Consider the following 15,410-nt stretch of genomic DNA (forward strand, 5'->3'; position numbering starts at 1 on the left):
AATGGTACATCTTAGAAAATGAATTTCAGAAAATAGCTGAAGATGAATTAATAACATTTGTTTTATTTGAGCTTATTGATCAGGCTCATCTCAGTTTCTTTTCTGGAAGTAAACAAAAACAACACAAATTTTAAAAATGAAAACACTCTGTTAGCCTACTTTTTGGTGCATGTAGTTTACAAAGGAATTTGTTAAGACAAATATAAGTGATAAAAGCAATTATGTTTAAGGTCTCTAGCATGACAGCTACCTATAGGAATTCTTACATAGCAGATAAGTAAAAAAAAAAAAAAAAAACTAACAGTAATGAAAAATACTTAAAATTCTACTATCCTATGAAAAAACTGAAGGCTATTAACTATTTCACATTTCTGGAAGCAGAAAGGAAGGGGGAAAATGGAAAGGTAGGTAGAAAAGCCAAAACAGTCATTTTGTCATTCACCTGTTAAAAAACCTAGCTCCTACTACTGACCACCCAAAGCCCTCAGACCTGAGAATGTCTTCTCCCTGTTAAATCAAAAGTCCAACTAGGTCTCTTCCAGATTTTCCCTCATTTATATTCTGCCTCACTGCCCATCAAATGAGGAAATGAGAACTTACAATGCCAAGGATAACATCTCCTTTTCTTGCAGAAGTAAAAAATGGATTCGAGAATTTTATTTGGGAGGAAGAAGGAAGGGAAGATGATAATAGGTAAAGTCAACAAAAATGTTCCTTTATTGTTGTACCTCTAGTTCCTTTTCTCCATTAACCTTTAGTTTACATCTAAAAAATATAAGAATAAATATAGCACCTATACCCACAGATAGGTGTGTGGATTAAATGATTTGTAAGTGCTCAGCACACTAAGTATAATACTTATATATTACCTAAGTATTCAATGAATTCAACCCACTTAATTAAATTTTAACTGAGTGCCGAATCTATTACAGGCCAAGTGCCATGTTATTTCCACTCTGCTTAGGATGTAGAAAGCAGGAAGAGAATATTCCTTCCATCATAATAATGAAAAAAGATTAGGTGATCCATAAAATCGTTAACTCTTCTCAAATTTACCACATGGCTGAGTATGCAAGACAACAAGAAAAACCCTGAAATCCCAAGAGTGACAAGTCCCTCCAAAGAGAGACAGAACACAGAAACTGTTTTGCCACTGGCAGATCATGATCAAAAAAGCAGGCACTACAAAAGTGGGCAAGGAGGAATCAGCTAAACTTAAATTCTTAAAAGCCTAAAGAGGGCTGGTCTATCAGTTTAAAATAACCCAGAGCCCCAGAGACAAGGAAGGTATGCAGTCATTTCTAAGTCTATCCATATGCCAGTGCCACACTGTCTTGATTACTGTAGTTTTATAACAGTTTTTGAAATCAGAAAGTTTGAGTCTTCCTACTTTTCCCTGCTTTTTCAAAATCATCTTGGCTATTATGGTCCCTTGGATTTCCATATAAATTTAAGGATCAGCTTGTCAATTTCTGCCCAAAAAGGGGGAAGGGAGCTGGAATTTGTTATATATGTAAATCAATTTGAGAAGTATCTCAACATTTTAAGATTTTATTTATTTATTTGACAGAGAGAGAGAGTGCAGGTGCACAAGCACAAGCAGGGGCAGCAGCAGAGGGACAGGGAAAAGCAGGCTCCCCAAACGAGCAGGGAGCCCAACTTAGGGCTCGATCCCACAGCTGAAGGCAGACACCTAACTGACTGAGCCACCTGGATGCCCCAAGAAGTATCTCAACAATATTAAGAAAATATGAACATGGGATATCTTTCCATTTATTTAGGTCTTAATTTCTTCCAACAATGTTTTGTAGTTTCTGAAGTACAAGTTTCATACTTCTTTTGTGAAATTACTAAATAGTTTTTAAATGCAATTGTAAATGGAACTGTTTTCTTAATTTCATTTTTGGATTTCTGGCTTTGCCTCTATGAGTTACTCTGCAAAAACCAAAACAAATCACCGCATGTCTGTGCATTTATAAATTGGGGCTAAATACTGCATTGTGAAAGGTAAACAATGCATGACTACAATACCTTGGAATTATAAATCCTAAGAACTGACTATAAAGAGGAAGGAAAAGAGGCACAATGGTCTGGCAGGAACATTTGATTATGGTCCTTTGTTCTAACCTTTGTCAGTAAAATTGAACTTATATACTTCTATCCCATTTCTAAGGAAACTATTCAGTGTTTTGGCTTCTGGGGCTGGTTAAATACAAAGTGTTAATAACAGAAAAACACACAATTCTTATTCTATATTTCAAAATAATGGATATAAAGCCTGCAAATTACATACTCCTGACCAGTTTTTCCTATCACACATCACTGTTATCAGGGATTCCTAACTTTTCCAAGGAGGAGGAAGAACTTCATTTTATTTTCCCATGGTACTGATATTGGTGAGATCAGTTTACATTTCTGGTAACACATTTTTTGTGCAGGTAGAGTGATAGGTAGGAGGCCATACTGTTAATGGCACTTTCCCTACTGAGAATCTCAGCCAAACATGACAGGGAGCCTTGACAGAGTAAAGAGAGAGTTTGTGACAGTGAAGAGAGAAATGCCTGAGAACAATATGGAATGAAGTGAGGATGAGAGCAAGACTGTGAAGGGAAGTGAGGGGGTGGGGCCGATGTCACAGAGGGATTAGACAAGGCAATACACACAGCTTTAAGGAGAGGTGCTAAAATACCATGCACCAATTATGTAGATATACCTGCAGCACACCTGTACTGTCCAACACCGTAGCTGTCAGCCACATGTGGCTACTGAGTACTTGAAAACTGTGACTAATCTAAATTGAGATGTGTTTTATGTATAAAATACACATCAGATTTCAAAAACTTCATAGAAAAAAATAAAATCTCATTAATTTCTTATATTGATTACATGTTGAAATGATATTCTGGATATATTATTAATTTCACCTGTTTCTTTTTACTTTTCTTAATGTAGTTGCTAGAAAAATTTTAATTATATACATGGTTCCTATTTGTAGTTTGCATCATAATTCTATTACAGGCCACTGAAACATTTACTCTAAGAGTCACACGTACTGAAGTAGTAGCTGCTATACTGTCCATGTGAAACCTTCATATTTTAAGACCTACATATGGATTTTTCTTTTTTGATGACTAAGAAGTGTTTGATAGATCAATAAAGGGAAAAGTTCTGAATTTGATTCATTCTGATATCTCTATTAAAACAAGGGAAAGTTTGCAAATAACAAATAATTTTAAGAATCATAAACTTTTTAGAATCTTTTAACAGTGGTCTGTCGTGTTTGTTTAAAAAGCATAAGGGAAATCTGAGTATTCCTTTATATGTATAGCTAGCTTCCACAAAACCATTCAACTAAATTAAAATTCTCTTCCCCAAAGCGAGGGTTTTAAGAATCTCACAGCCTGGTAGTCTGGTCTTGAAAACAAGTCTGTAAAATAGTACCTGACCTTGCTATGACTTAATTGCCTTGATCCCTATTTGTAGTGGAAAAAAAGAGTGGGCAGAGTAGGTCAATTAGGCATGGATCACTGAGCTTTTTATTTTTTGTTAGATCCTTGGTTCTTTGAGATACAGAAAGAAACATAAAAAGTTATGAAGTTACCAGTTATTTACTCTCTACAGACAAAAAACAAAAATATGCTACATTATTTTGGAATAAAGTCATATTTATATCTCTGTCAGATGAGCATATCCGATGGCTGTTATTATTATCCTGATTATAAAGATGGAGGATTGCATCACTGAGAGACTAAAGGATAGCCTTAAGATTACAAATCAAATTACTGACAGAGTTTGAATCGTAACTCAGGTCTCCTGACTACTAGTCTAATATTCCTTCCATAACATGATGAAAAGGTCTTTCAGTGAACACAATCAGAAACAGTGCTGTATGCTTCTCCCTCTGCCTATGTCTCTGCCTCTCTCTCTCTCTCTGTGTGACTATCATAAATAAATAAAAATTTTAAAAAATGTTAAAAAAAAAAAAGAAACAGTGCTGTATTAATGTTCAGGACATTAGTATTCTCTCTGATTAAGGATTTATGGATATAAGGAAGAAGGAAGGGAAGGAGAAAAGGAAGGAGGAAGAGAGGGTCTATGGCAAAACTAAAAAGATAATACAAGGTTACGGATTTCTTTCTAGCCGTATATTCTAGATAACATACAAAGCATAAATTAGACTTCACTGTTGTGACCATGTCAAAGATCTTCAGTGGTTACACTTAAAGCTCTCATAATTTGGCCCTGCTTCTCAAAGATATGTACTAATTCCCTTAATCTGTGATTACAGTACACAACAAAGGAGAACTGAGGTAGGAGATGGAATTAAGGTTGCTAATTGGCTGACTTTAAATTAGGAAGATTATCCTAGATTTTCTGGGTGGACCCAGTTATAATCCTAAGGGTCCTTAAAAACAGAAGAACTCAGAGGAGAAGAGACAGTGAGTCAGACTGATGATATTGGAAGGACTCAACTGATTATTGCTGGCTTTGAAAATGGAAGGGCCATGAGCCAAAGAATGTAGGCAGCCTCTAGAAGCTGAAAAAGGCAAGAGAATAGGTACTTCCCAAGAGCCTGTAGAAAGGAATACAGCCCTGCCAACACTTTAATTAATTAGCCCAGTGAGACCCATTTTAGACTTCTGACCTCCAGAACTGTAAGATAATAAATTTGTGTTGCTTTAAGACACTAGTTTGTGGTAATTTACTACATCAGCAATAGTATACTAATATACCTTTCTAGCTTTATCTCATGTTATCCCTCAAAATATGCTACACTCCAACCAAAGAATAATACTCACTATGTCTAAACATATCTTATTTCCTCCTCCTTATTGCTTTGGTCTTATCATTTTGCAAGTGCTAACATCGGTTTGCACATCTCAAAATATCATACCACTTCTTCTATGATTCCTTCTCTATATACCCCAAATCATATATAATTTGACTTTTCCTCTACCCTTTTACAGCATTTACCTCATCTGCACTACTTTTGAAATACTCATTACACAACACCTTATATTACAGCTGGGCCTGTCTCTTCCTTCAACGTCATTCTGATCACCTAGCCACCCACCCAACAAACATTTAATGTATGTTCAGCATAGATTTTACAAAAGGAACTTGAATTTCAATATGTAATAGAGTTGTATTAAACTTAGTTATGTCTGTAACAAATTTAAACACAGGGGCATCAAGTCACAGGGACAAGAACAACAAAGACTCAACCACAAGCTGGTGATGTAACATGTTAACATTACAGAAATAACCCACGCAATCAATTCTCAATTAACACAAGTTAGGTTACTCAAGTTCTTTGTTTCTATTTTTCTCTTCCACTTACATCTTGTGGCTACTAAATAACTGATTAACTCACTTTCTGTTGAAGAAAAGCAATTTAAAGTGTCATTATTTACTATAAACCTTGATAAATTAAAAGATTTGGTTGGAGAACAGGCTAAAGCTATAAACAACAACAAAATAATAATAAGGTTTTTGGACTATCTGGATATAATTCTAAGGTGTGCTAGTATCACAGAAAGTTGAGAGCAACAGCCAAGAATTTTTCATGTTGGTCTACACTACTGTGAATAAACCAAAAGCTTGTATTAAAATGTTTCACCCATTTAACTTCTCATATTTGGTAGACAGGGAAATAGCAGTGTTTATTTATTTTTAAAGATTTTATTTATTATTCATGAGACAGAGAGAGAGGCAGACACAGGCAGAGGGAGAAGCAGGCTCCCTGCAGGGAGCCAGATGCAGGACTCAATCCCAGGATCCCAGGATCACACCCTCAGCCAAAGGCAGACACTCAACTGCTGAGCCACCCAGGCATCCCAACAGTATTTATTTTTAAAAAAGAAAAAATTATTTCAAGTTTTTCAAATTTCTCATTACCCAAGTTCAAAAACATCCAAAAGGAGTTCCCTAAAAAGCTATCAGTAAAGTATTACAGCATAAATATTTATATGCTATATAGCAAAAATGATAGCTTCTAGCCCTCTTTTACACTATTTTGGGCCTAAGTCCTTTTCAACAGAAGGATAAATTTAGACTTTTAAACTCTAACATTTTATATAGTAGGTATAAGAGTAGATAATGTCTCCAATGGAATTCCCTACCCACAAATAAAATTATCAACTATATCTAGGCTACACCTCCACTGACCTTACCAGGAAACCAAAGCCGGAAAGGATAACTTTGGCTTCATAAAATTTGTAACAAGAATGAGTAGAATGCCCCTTAAAGTGTCATCTACAGATTTCTCTAGCATAGATATAAGCAATATCTCAATACTTCTGCTTATCATCAGTGAAAGATGGTTTAAGGGGTTTATAAAGGGAAGAAAGTGAGGGAGCAAACAGAAAACAGAAAAGGAAAAGGGGCAAAAGGAAGAAAAAAGCTGTAACAATGAGACATGTTTGGTGCCCCAACAATTGGTTCAGATGATCATTTACTGGCCCCAGTGCCAGGGTATAAATTTGACAACTCTAGTTCTCTCTATTGTATGGTAATATATGACACATGAATATGTGTCATGATCAAGTAAACATCCTGAACCAACACGGACCCGGTTCCTAATCAAACAGTACAAAGGTTAACGTGGCAGACTGATGTTGGCATTCTTGACAAGATGCTAAAAGATCCACCGAAGAGATTTAATTTATAGTCAAGAAAGGACTGTGAAGGCAGGGAAACATCTGTATTTCCTCCTCTTCCCAGCGTGACTGGAAAGACTAGTTGGAGAGATGTCAATGATGCAGTAGAAAGATCTAAAACCAGAGTACCCAAAAATAGATTGCTTGCTAGAGGTTCAAATCCTCCCAAACTATAACTTAGGTACTGCTATGATAATCATTGAGAATGGCTGTCCAAAAGAAACATTGCAAAACAGATAAACTTAGCATTTACTGCCATTCTACTTCTTGATTTCTCTAGTCCCTGATTATGCTCTGTTTAGCTATCTAAGATCCTAAATCCTATCCATGCCAATTCTCCCAACTAAAATTTGTTTCCTTGTTTATTACTTTAGAGAGTATTAGTCCTTGCCTATCTGTCCCCATCAGGTAATACATCTGTACTTCTGACCTTCAAACTGCAGACTCAGACCCACGGCTTCAAGAAATGAGTCAGTCTTGTTCCAGACAGGCAATACAATAGCACAACTCATCATCTAGGATCAGAAACATTGTTTTCATGCATTAAGCCTAGTATTTAGTATGCCTGGGCATCCTCTTGGCTTTTCCTTGGCAATCTCAGTTTTTGGTCAATTCACACAAAATATCTTCTGTACAAGGTTGCTGACTAGCACTTAAATTCCCTTTGTCTCAAATCTAGGCATTATTGCAAATTTATATTCCAAATTCATAACACAAAACAGTCTGAATTCAAAGATATTGTGACTGTTGGCTACCCACTTCATCAGTCAGGCCTATAGTTGGGCCCTTTTCCTCTTTTACACTCCCTCCCAGAGCCCGGCCACTGAGTGTCCAATGTGCCCTACATGCAATTTCTGATACAAATGATTATGTTAATTCAAATCAGTGTAGATGAGTTTAATTCTCCTAAAGGTATGTTTCTATCTTTAACTAAACTTTTAACACAAATGAATTTTTAATTTAAGAGTATAGCTCTTAAGTTCATTTTTCTCCTGAGGTAGAGTGCACACTCGGGTTTTCTTTGCCAATTCCACCATTTTGCCTTCCTGCTATTGTCACTAAACAGGGAATGAATTAAATGGAATAAACATTATGAGTCATATCACTACTCCTACTCCATCTGCCCCAACTATACCCCACATACCACATCTCATGGCGCTCACTAAAGCAAAAGCACTGCCAGGGACAGAGTAGGGCACACCAAGAATTTCTGAAGCTTGAGATAAGAATACCTCCTTGTACCAACAGAGACCTAGAGCTGTTTACTTCTCTTTAGTTATAAAAAAGCATCAGAAATTAAAATGCTATTGGTGTGAGCAGTATCTCTTTAATGTCCCCTCTTTCTGTGTGAACCAGAGATCTAGTCATCATCCACTAGCAGACTGAACAACAGAGTACATAATTCAATTAGATTCTTCACTGGATGTCCCAAGTGATTGCATTCAAATATATGGCATCTGGAATCCTCACTTAGGCAGTCAATAACATATTAATTCAGAAATTTTAATAAAAATATTAAATATAAATCTGTTAAAATGAGTTGCAACTAACAATAAAAGATGCTGTGAAAATAAAAATCAAAATAGTAATAAAACAGTGAGGGAGTATATGGAAACCCAGAACTTTTCACTCAATTTTTTTTTTTTTTGTAAACCTAAAACTGCTCAAAAAAAGAAAATCTATCAACTTTAAAAAACAGAAAAAGTAAACAGAAATTGGGAACAGAGAACAATCTCTGAAGTAGGGCTTCAAATCTTGTTTAATCTTAAGGCCTCAGCAACAAGCAACAGTGTCAACCAGTTTAGCCGTCAGGGATCTCATCCTTGGTTGAAGCCACTGTCTAGATCACCCAACAGGCAATCAAATTTAGGACATCTCTTAGACAGTGGTTTTATATTAATTTTCCTTCAGATTGTTATGTGACTATCTAATCACATGGTTACATCTTGCCGCTCCAAATAAAATATAAGGAACTTTAGATGAAGCTGAGAAAAAAGCTGGCATGTAACACAGTGCCTTTAAAATGGTAGTGTTAGGGCAGCCTGGGTGGCTCAGGGGCTTAGCGCCTGCCTTCGGCCCAGGGCATGATCCTGGAGACCCGGAATCGAGTCCCACATCGGGCTCCCTGCATGGAGCCTGCTTCTCCCTCTACCTGTTTCTCTGCCTCTCTGTCTCTGTTTCTCATGAGTAAATAAATAAAATCTTTTAAAAATAAATAAATAAAAATAAATAAAAAATAAAATGGTAGTGTTAATAATCATATATATCCAGTTATTTACAATTTACAGTTTATCAAAACTCTAAGTACACACCTTTCCATTTAAATGCAAAACGACAAGGTATCAACTTTAACGAAGTCCCTAGAAGATGGCTTATGGACTTTCCTCCCTTCATAGTACTTCATATAATTTGCTTTTAGTGGTTGGATTATGAATTTTTCCTTTCACTTTTGGGTTTCCTACTTAAAAACAGAGAGCATTTTTACAGAAGTCTATAGGACGTTGAGTCAGTACACATAAAGGGAGATAGTTGGGGATGGGTGGCATTTCTTTATTCTTCTCTTTTCCATGGTTATAAACATTGCTAGTAGTCTTCTGTAACAAAACCAGACTCCTACCTAAATCAAGGCCAGAAATGACCAGTGTCAAATTAAAGCCAGAAGTGGCCAGTAAAGGGACCAGATGCCACAGTCTATCAAAACAAAGTTATGCTGCTCTATCTTACTAGCTCTACTACCAATCAAAATAGATTTGCAGATCACTACAGGAGGCAGCAGGGACAATGGAAGTTTTGTACCAAGATCTCAGAGGGTTAGAAGTCATGCCAACATCTTTTTCTTTATCAGTTACCAACTTAAATGTCTGGGCATCCCAAACGATGGCTTTAGAAGATTAAGTGTGATCTTTAGAGATTCAAGAACTGCAGTTCCAGGAGATCAGTAATGTCCTATCTAGGATCTATATCCACTCAGGTAGTTGTAGAAGTTCAAATGTTGCAGGAAAATTGCTTCACATGCCAATGGCCGTCACACCCTCCTCTATAGCATACCTCCCTGCCTATTAGAAGTATTAGACATACCTTAATGTGTAGCCATTGTCAACAAAGAAACAGGCCCACTGGGAAAAAAGCCAAAAATCATTGGCTGGCAAGTTTTCAAAGATAGGCAGACGTTCTGGTTTAGCCTTTAATAAAGTATGTTTGGAACAATATAAATAATAAATTAAGAATAATAGTCACCAGAGGGCTATTAATGTTACTGGATTTGTGACATCTTTTAATAACATTATTATTATATCTCCTAAAACTCAAAGCACAGGAGATCATAGTTTGGAGCTGATCTGCTACCTGCATTTCTCAATCCATTTCCTTCCTTCTTGCTCTCATCACCCATTATCCCTAAACTACAGATCCCACTCCCTGACAAGCACCAACTCAGTACGTGGTATCCAAACACAACACCCAGGCACTGGCTGTCTTCAGCTTAAAACATTACATACTTCATTTCCTAGCCATTCCCAGCTTTAGGTCACACAAGTGTCCTCTTTGGTTACATTACTATGCTCCTCAAAACACTGAGTGGTTGCCTACATTCTTCTGCACCTATTCTACAGCGTTAAGACCTAAAAAACAGAGTGCACACTTGAACCCTCTTCCCCGATTATAGGAGCTGTATCCCTAAGCTACCACCATACAGAATCCAAGTTCTAGCAATAATGAAGTATTATTGAAAGCCCGTGGAGTCCACCCTAAAAAAGCACGATACTCCAACTCTGCCCTATCATCTACATCCATTCAATAAATATTTACTGAGTCTCACCATGTATAAAAGGCTCTGTGTGCCATGCCTTTCTTTTGTAGGAAACTCTTTCTTTTCTCCTATGCATATCTGTGCTCCCTACCCCTCAGGTAATCTCTTTGCCAACTCATATAAACACTGAAACTTTCTTCCAATGATTGGATCCTTAATAACTTCTTTATATTCACCTAACTTACCACATTCCTAGTATTTAATCTAATTTGGGTCTAAAACCTCTGCTGAACAGTGTTTTTCTTTCTAGTTATGATTGGACAGCCATCTCTAGTTACCACACTCACATATTACCTTTTGAGCAATGGTTCTCACTTTATGTGCATCAGAGTCACCTGCAAAACACCTAAATATACAGACTGTTGAGCCAAAAAGTTTGCATTTCTAACAAGTTCCCAGGTGATGCTCATGCTGCTGGTCTAGGGACCATACTTTGGGAAGCACTATCTTTGAGAATCTGATGAAAGCTATAAAAAACTGCACACACATATAAAATTTTACGTGCAATTTCAAAGGGTTCATGGATGCCCATTCCTAGATGCCTCCTGTTCTATATTTCTGTCTAAGGAATGTTTAGGACACACTGTTTCCTGGCTTGACCATAAAAAGTGCTAACTGTGGTACAAGTGAACGTGCAAACACCTAAGCATGACAAGGAATAGCTTGGTACTGAAAAGTCAGTCTGTGCAATGGGCTGCCCCCTCCTTCAATCTCACATGTCTCTTCACATACATGTGATCATTTTTCTGTACTTCTGGTTCAGTTCTCAGAAACAAAAGTATTAGTCCTTTCATATTTAATAGGCTCTCTGGAATCACTAAACAAAACTATTTTATAGGTAAAGATGTGGTCGGGTAGAAAGAACATAAACATTGGAATGAGGGAACTAGACTGAAAACCTGATTCTGCCTTTCTTAAAGATATGACTGCTAAGCTTCAAATTCCTCATTTAAAAAATTGGAGACTTCAAAGGGAAATTATTTTTTCCCCTTCCAGACAAAAGTTATGTGAACCCACTACAAGAAATGAAGAGGGAAGTGGTTCTATTTAAAACCAAAGATTCTTATTTATGGTAAGGATTTTAAATACTACAAAGTGAACACCTAAATTAAGAAAATGAAAGATTAAATAATTTCTAAAATGCGTTCAAACCCAACATTTTGTATTTATGAACTCTAACTAACCAGCATGTCATTATTCACTCCTATCTTCTATATGTACTCAACAACCATTGGTGATATAACTCAACATAAACTAAACTACATAAACAATCATACCTTCCCTTATTTTACCCTTCCCTTTCTGTATTTCCTTCCATCTAGTGTCCGGCAACATTCCAAACTCTCCAGAAAAGACAAAATATATATGAATACTAAGTTATTATCCCCTCAGGCCTGTGTAAAATACATCTTGTCAATGCAGAAAATCCCTCTGCATGGAGAAGTTCCCTCTGTACTTCTTCAATAGATAGCCAGAATCCATTAAATTCATATTTAATCTATTCAATAAGATCTTTCAGGCTTTGGCTAAAATAGATACAGCTCAATTTGGTATGTTTTACTTTTTAAAGATCTGCCAGGCATTCTTTTCTCAATCTACAATACTGTTTTCTTTTTCATCGCAGGAACCCTTATACTGGATGTAATATGTGTGAATGTATGAGTGTGCACAAATGTCTGTTAAAATTACCCCCAAAATACCAGGTTCTATCAATCTATACATTATGTTAAGCATCAAGCAACTTCTACCAAACAGACCTCTTGTAGAAGACGTGGATCCAAGCAGTCCCCATCATCATTAAACAAAGACTCCCAGCTCTCCTCAGTAGCAGCACTTCCCTCCACGTGAGACATTTCCGTTGCTTTTGGTTCCATGGATGTTTCCATAGATACAGATTCTATATCAGGAAAGGATACACCAAATTCTACATTTTCTGAGTCATCTTCCTCTTTTGTTTTGAACTCTTCAGCAGTTTTTAGTTCATGCAATGCCTCTGTTATATCACCACTACAATCTAGATCATTGCCAAAGGCACTGTCTGAAAGTACTTTTGTCCCATTTAACATACTGAGTTCAGAGTCCAAAAAAGTGTTACAATTACTACCAGCAATCTTCTTTATAGGTAAAGAAGAAGCACAATCTGACAAGCTCTCTATCAACTTTCCTGTTGACTCTGTGAAACTAGATGAAATACTCTCAGCATAAATATCTGAGCAAGCAGTCAGGTTGCTGAAATTTCCTGTGTCATTCCCACTTCTAGCTACATGAAGAGGGGCTGTATCTGCACTCATTTCTAAATATTTTGATAAACTATCTGTGCTGCTACAGGCCTCATCAGCTGTTCTAACTGCAACTACACAAGGGCTGCCCATAGTTATATGATCAGATGGGACATCTGTAACGTCCATCTTACATGCCTTATTGGTAATGTCACCTACACTCTTCAACCCATTATCTGTATCTGTTTCATGAACAAGGAGAGCTGTATCAGAAGGTTCATACTTTATACATAAGTCATCTACAGTGCTGTCATTCTCCTCACACTCTTTAATCACTGTTGGATCAAAAATGCCATTTACATTCTCTAATTTGCTGCCCATAGTCATTTTATAAGAGAGGTGATCCACAACCTCAGGAATGGAATCTACACCTCTCTGACTCAAGACGAAATCTGTACTGTTGGCTACATCACTAACATTCTCAGCTTCAAAGTCTATGGAAGTTTGGTCAGTGATACCATCTGGGCTTCCAGGAACAGAAATAGCAGTGATGCCTCCACTGCTGAGAGTCAACATTCCACACGATGTTTGCATGCTTTGTTGTACAATTCCAGAATCAGAACTGAGTTTTACAGGTACGATCACACTCTCAGGTTTCAACACAGAACTAAAAACTCCAGGAAACTGGGATAGTATCTCCACAACCTTAGCATCAGTTTCAATTCTGCTTTCTAAACGTCTGCCTTCAAATGTTTTGCCACTTAATTCCTGTCTATTGACATCACATAATTCCACATTTTGGAATGGTTTGTTTAGAACTTGGGCCTCACTTATTTCTGAACAAGACTGAGACAGAAGCAACTTCCCAGGTCCTGCCACATCTGTGGTTTCAACTTCCAAACACTCCACCTCTTTTGGTTTAAAATGTCTTTGTAAAGATATACTAGGTATCATCCCAGGATCTGGGATGCTTTGCTGATGTCCCTGGGATAATGTTTCTTTAGATTCTATACTTTCCCTCTTAACACAAATCCTATCTTTCTTTCTTTCTTGAAGGCACGTGTCTTTTCTGAATTTTGTTGAAATTTTCTTTCCTTCTCTACAGTTGTGCTCCTTTTTATCAGGATTAATGCTTAGTCTTTGAATCTCAGATTTGTCTCTAAAGATCTCCTTTTGAAAGAAACCATCTTCTTTTTTCACCACGGAGTTAGATGAACCACAGCTTTTTTCCTCATCACCTGACTTGAGCAACACTACATTCCTTCGAGCTTTAGGTACATAAAGTGCCATGTCAGGCCTTCTGGCTCGAACTCTGCATCTCTCTGTTGCTTGCTGCATGGTATCACCTCAATCTGCAAGAGAGAATAATTCAATTACCAAAAACTAATTACAATGTATTGAATTAAGAGACTTTTAAAGACTCAGTAGAGGGCCTACTAATCCATCCTACAGAAACCCTCATGTTAAAAGAAAATAAAACCTGCCATAAAATAATTAAAGCAATCAGGTAAGGAACTAAGGAAAGTAAATTCCAAAGTAACTCATGAGCTCATGAATTTTATCTGTATATCCTCTTTCTTCATATTCCCAAAACTCTTTATCTCTATGTCCCAAGTCCTCTCTACCTTTTTAACAAGCAGCCTTATCTTCTCTGAATTAAAAGTATTAGAAAAGTGAGTGCCAGCTTTTAAGTACTCATAAAATACTACTATCTCCCTATTACTGGAGCTCAGAATTTACACTGAAAAGTATATTCAAGGAGGATCCCTAAAAACACGTTTGTTCAACATAAGTATACACATAAATAAGGTTTTAAAAAATAACTTGAATGTGGGCTAGAAAATGAGACAACTAATCTAGGGCTGCCTTCTATAAGATGCTTACTATTTAATCAAGTGAACTACTATAAATTTTCTTCCAGCAGCAATAAAAAACAGCAATAAAGCAGAATGAAGAAGAGTGGAGACCAAGAAATGTGGTGAGACAACTCACATTAGTAATTTCTTGATATCCTCCACCATGGTTGGTCAAAGGAAATTAACAAAGGGAAAAAATTTAACAAATGTTTAAATAAACCTTTGCTATCGGAAAAATACAAGAAAATGTGCTAGACAACTTGAGTTCTTTTAATGTTCAAAATCATACTATGAAGTATTAGGGTATCCACAGCAAAGAGAATAAGAAGTGCAATACATTAAGAAACACCCTTTCACACACTCAGAAGTACTCATTGTTAAGATTTCACTACATACATTTCAAAGGAAATAGATAGTAAGAGAGAAACTACTTCCAGATCCCTAAATTCTCACCTGATCCAGAATACCTTCTCAGTAAAGAACCTGGGCTCTCATGGCACAGGCTGTTTTCTTTTCAGCCCAGGTATATACCATGGCCCTGATCATCAAGTGTTCCTAGGAATTCTCAGTCCCTTTCTCTTTTAATGTTTTTATTATTATCTAACCCACAAATTATTATGATGGATTTTCTAATTGTGGGTGAAAATGACTTTAACATTTAGACGTGCCAGGATTTTTCAAAAATGCCTATTTTTCAAAGACAGAAGTACTAAAGTGTATATCACTGGAGGGGATCCACAGACATCATGTATCTTGATCTCAGGAAAGCATCTGACAATATACATCATGATGAATTTCTGAATATAAGATGGAAAATGTGAGCTATTTAACAGAACTAGTAGCACCCACAGAAAAAAATATAATAGGT

At 36.6% G+C, this 15,410-nt stretch overlaps 1 protein-coding gene across 13 annotated transcripts in view; it reads right to left on the reverse strand.

Annotated features, from left to right (window-relative positions):
- R3HCC1L (R3H domain and coiled-coil containing 1 like) overlaps window positions 1–15,410 on the reverse strand; it is a 79,418-nt gene that overhangs the window by 17,242 nt on the left and 46,766 nt on the right. For all 13 annotated transcript variants that reach the window (XR_013368114.1, XM_077878073.1, XM_077878062.1 and 10 more), the window contains one exon: window positions 12,225–14,038. Coding sequence is in view for 12 of the 13 variants with exons in the window: in XM_077878073.1 (XP_077734199.1) it covers window positions 12,225–14,024 (1,800 nt within the window). In the remaining variant the exon portion in view is untranslated. The remainder of the gene's footprint in view (window positions 1–12,224; window positions 14,039–15,410) is intronic.

The sequence above is a fragment of the Canis aureus genome, chromosome 29, assembly GCF_053574225.1.
Source record: "Canis aureus isolate CA01 chromosome 29, VMU_Caureus_v.1.0, whole genome shotgun sequence".
In the NCBI taxonomy this organism is placed as follows: Eukaryota; Metazoa; Chordata; class Mammalia; order Carnivora; family Canidae; genus Canis; species Canis aureus.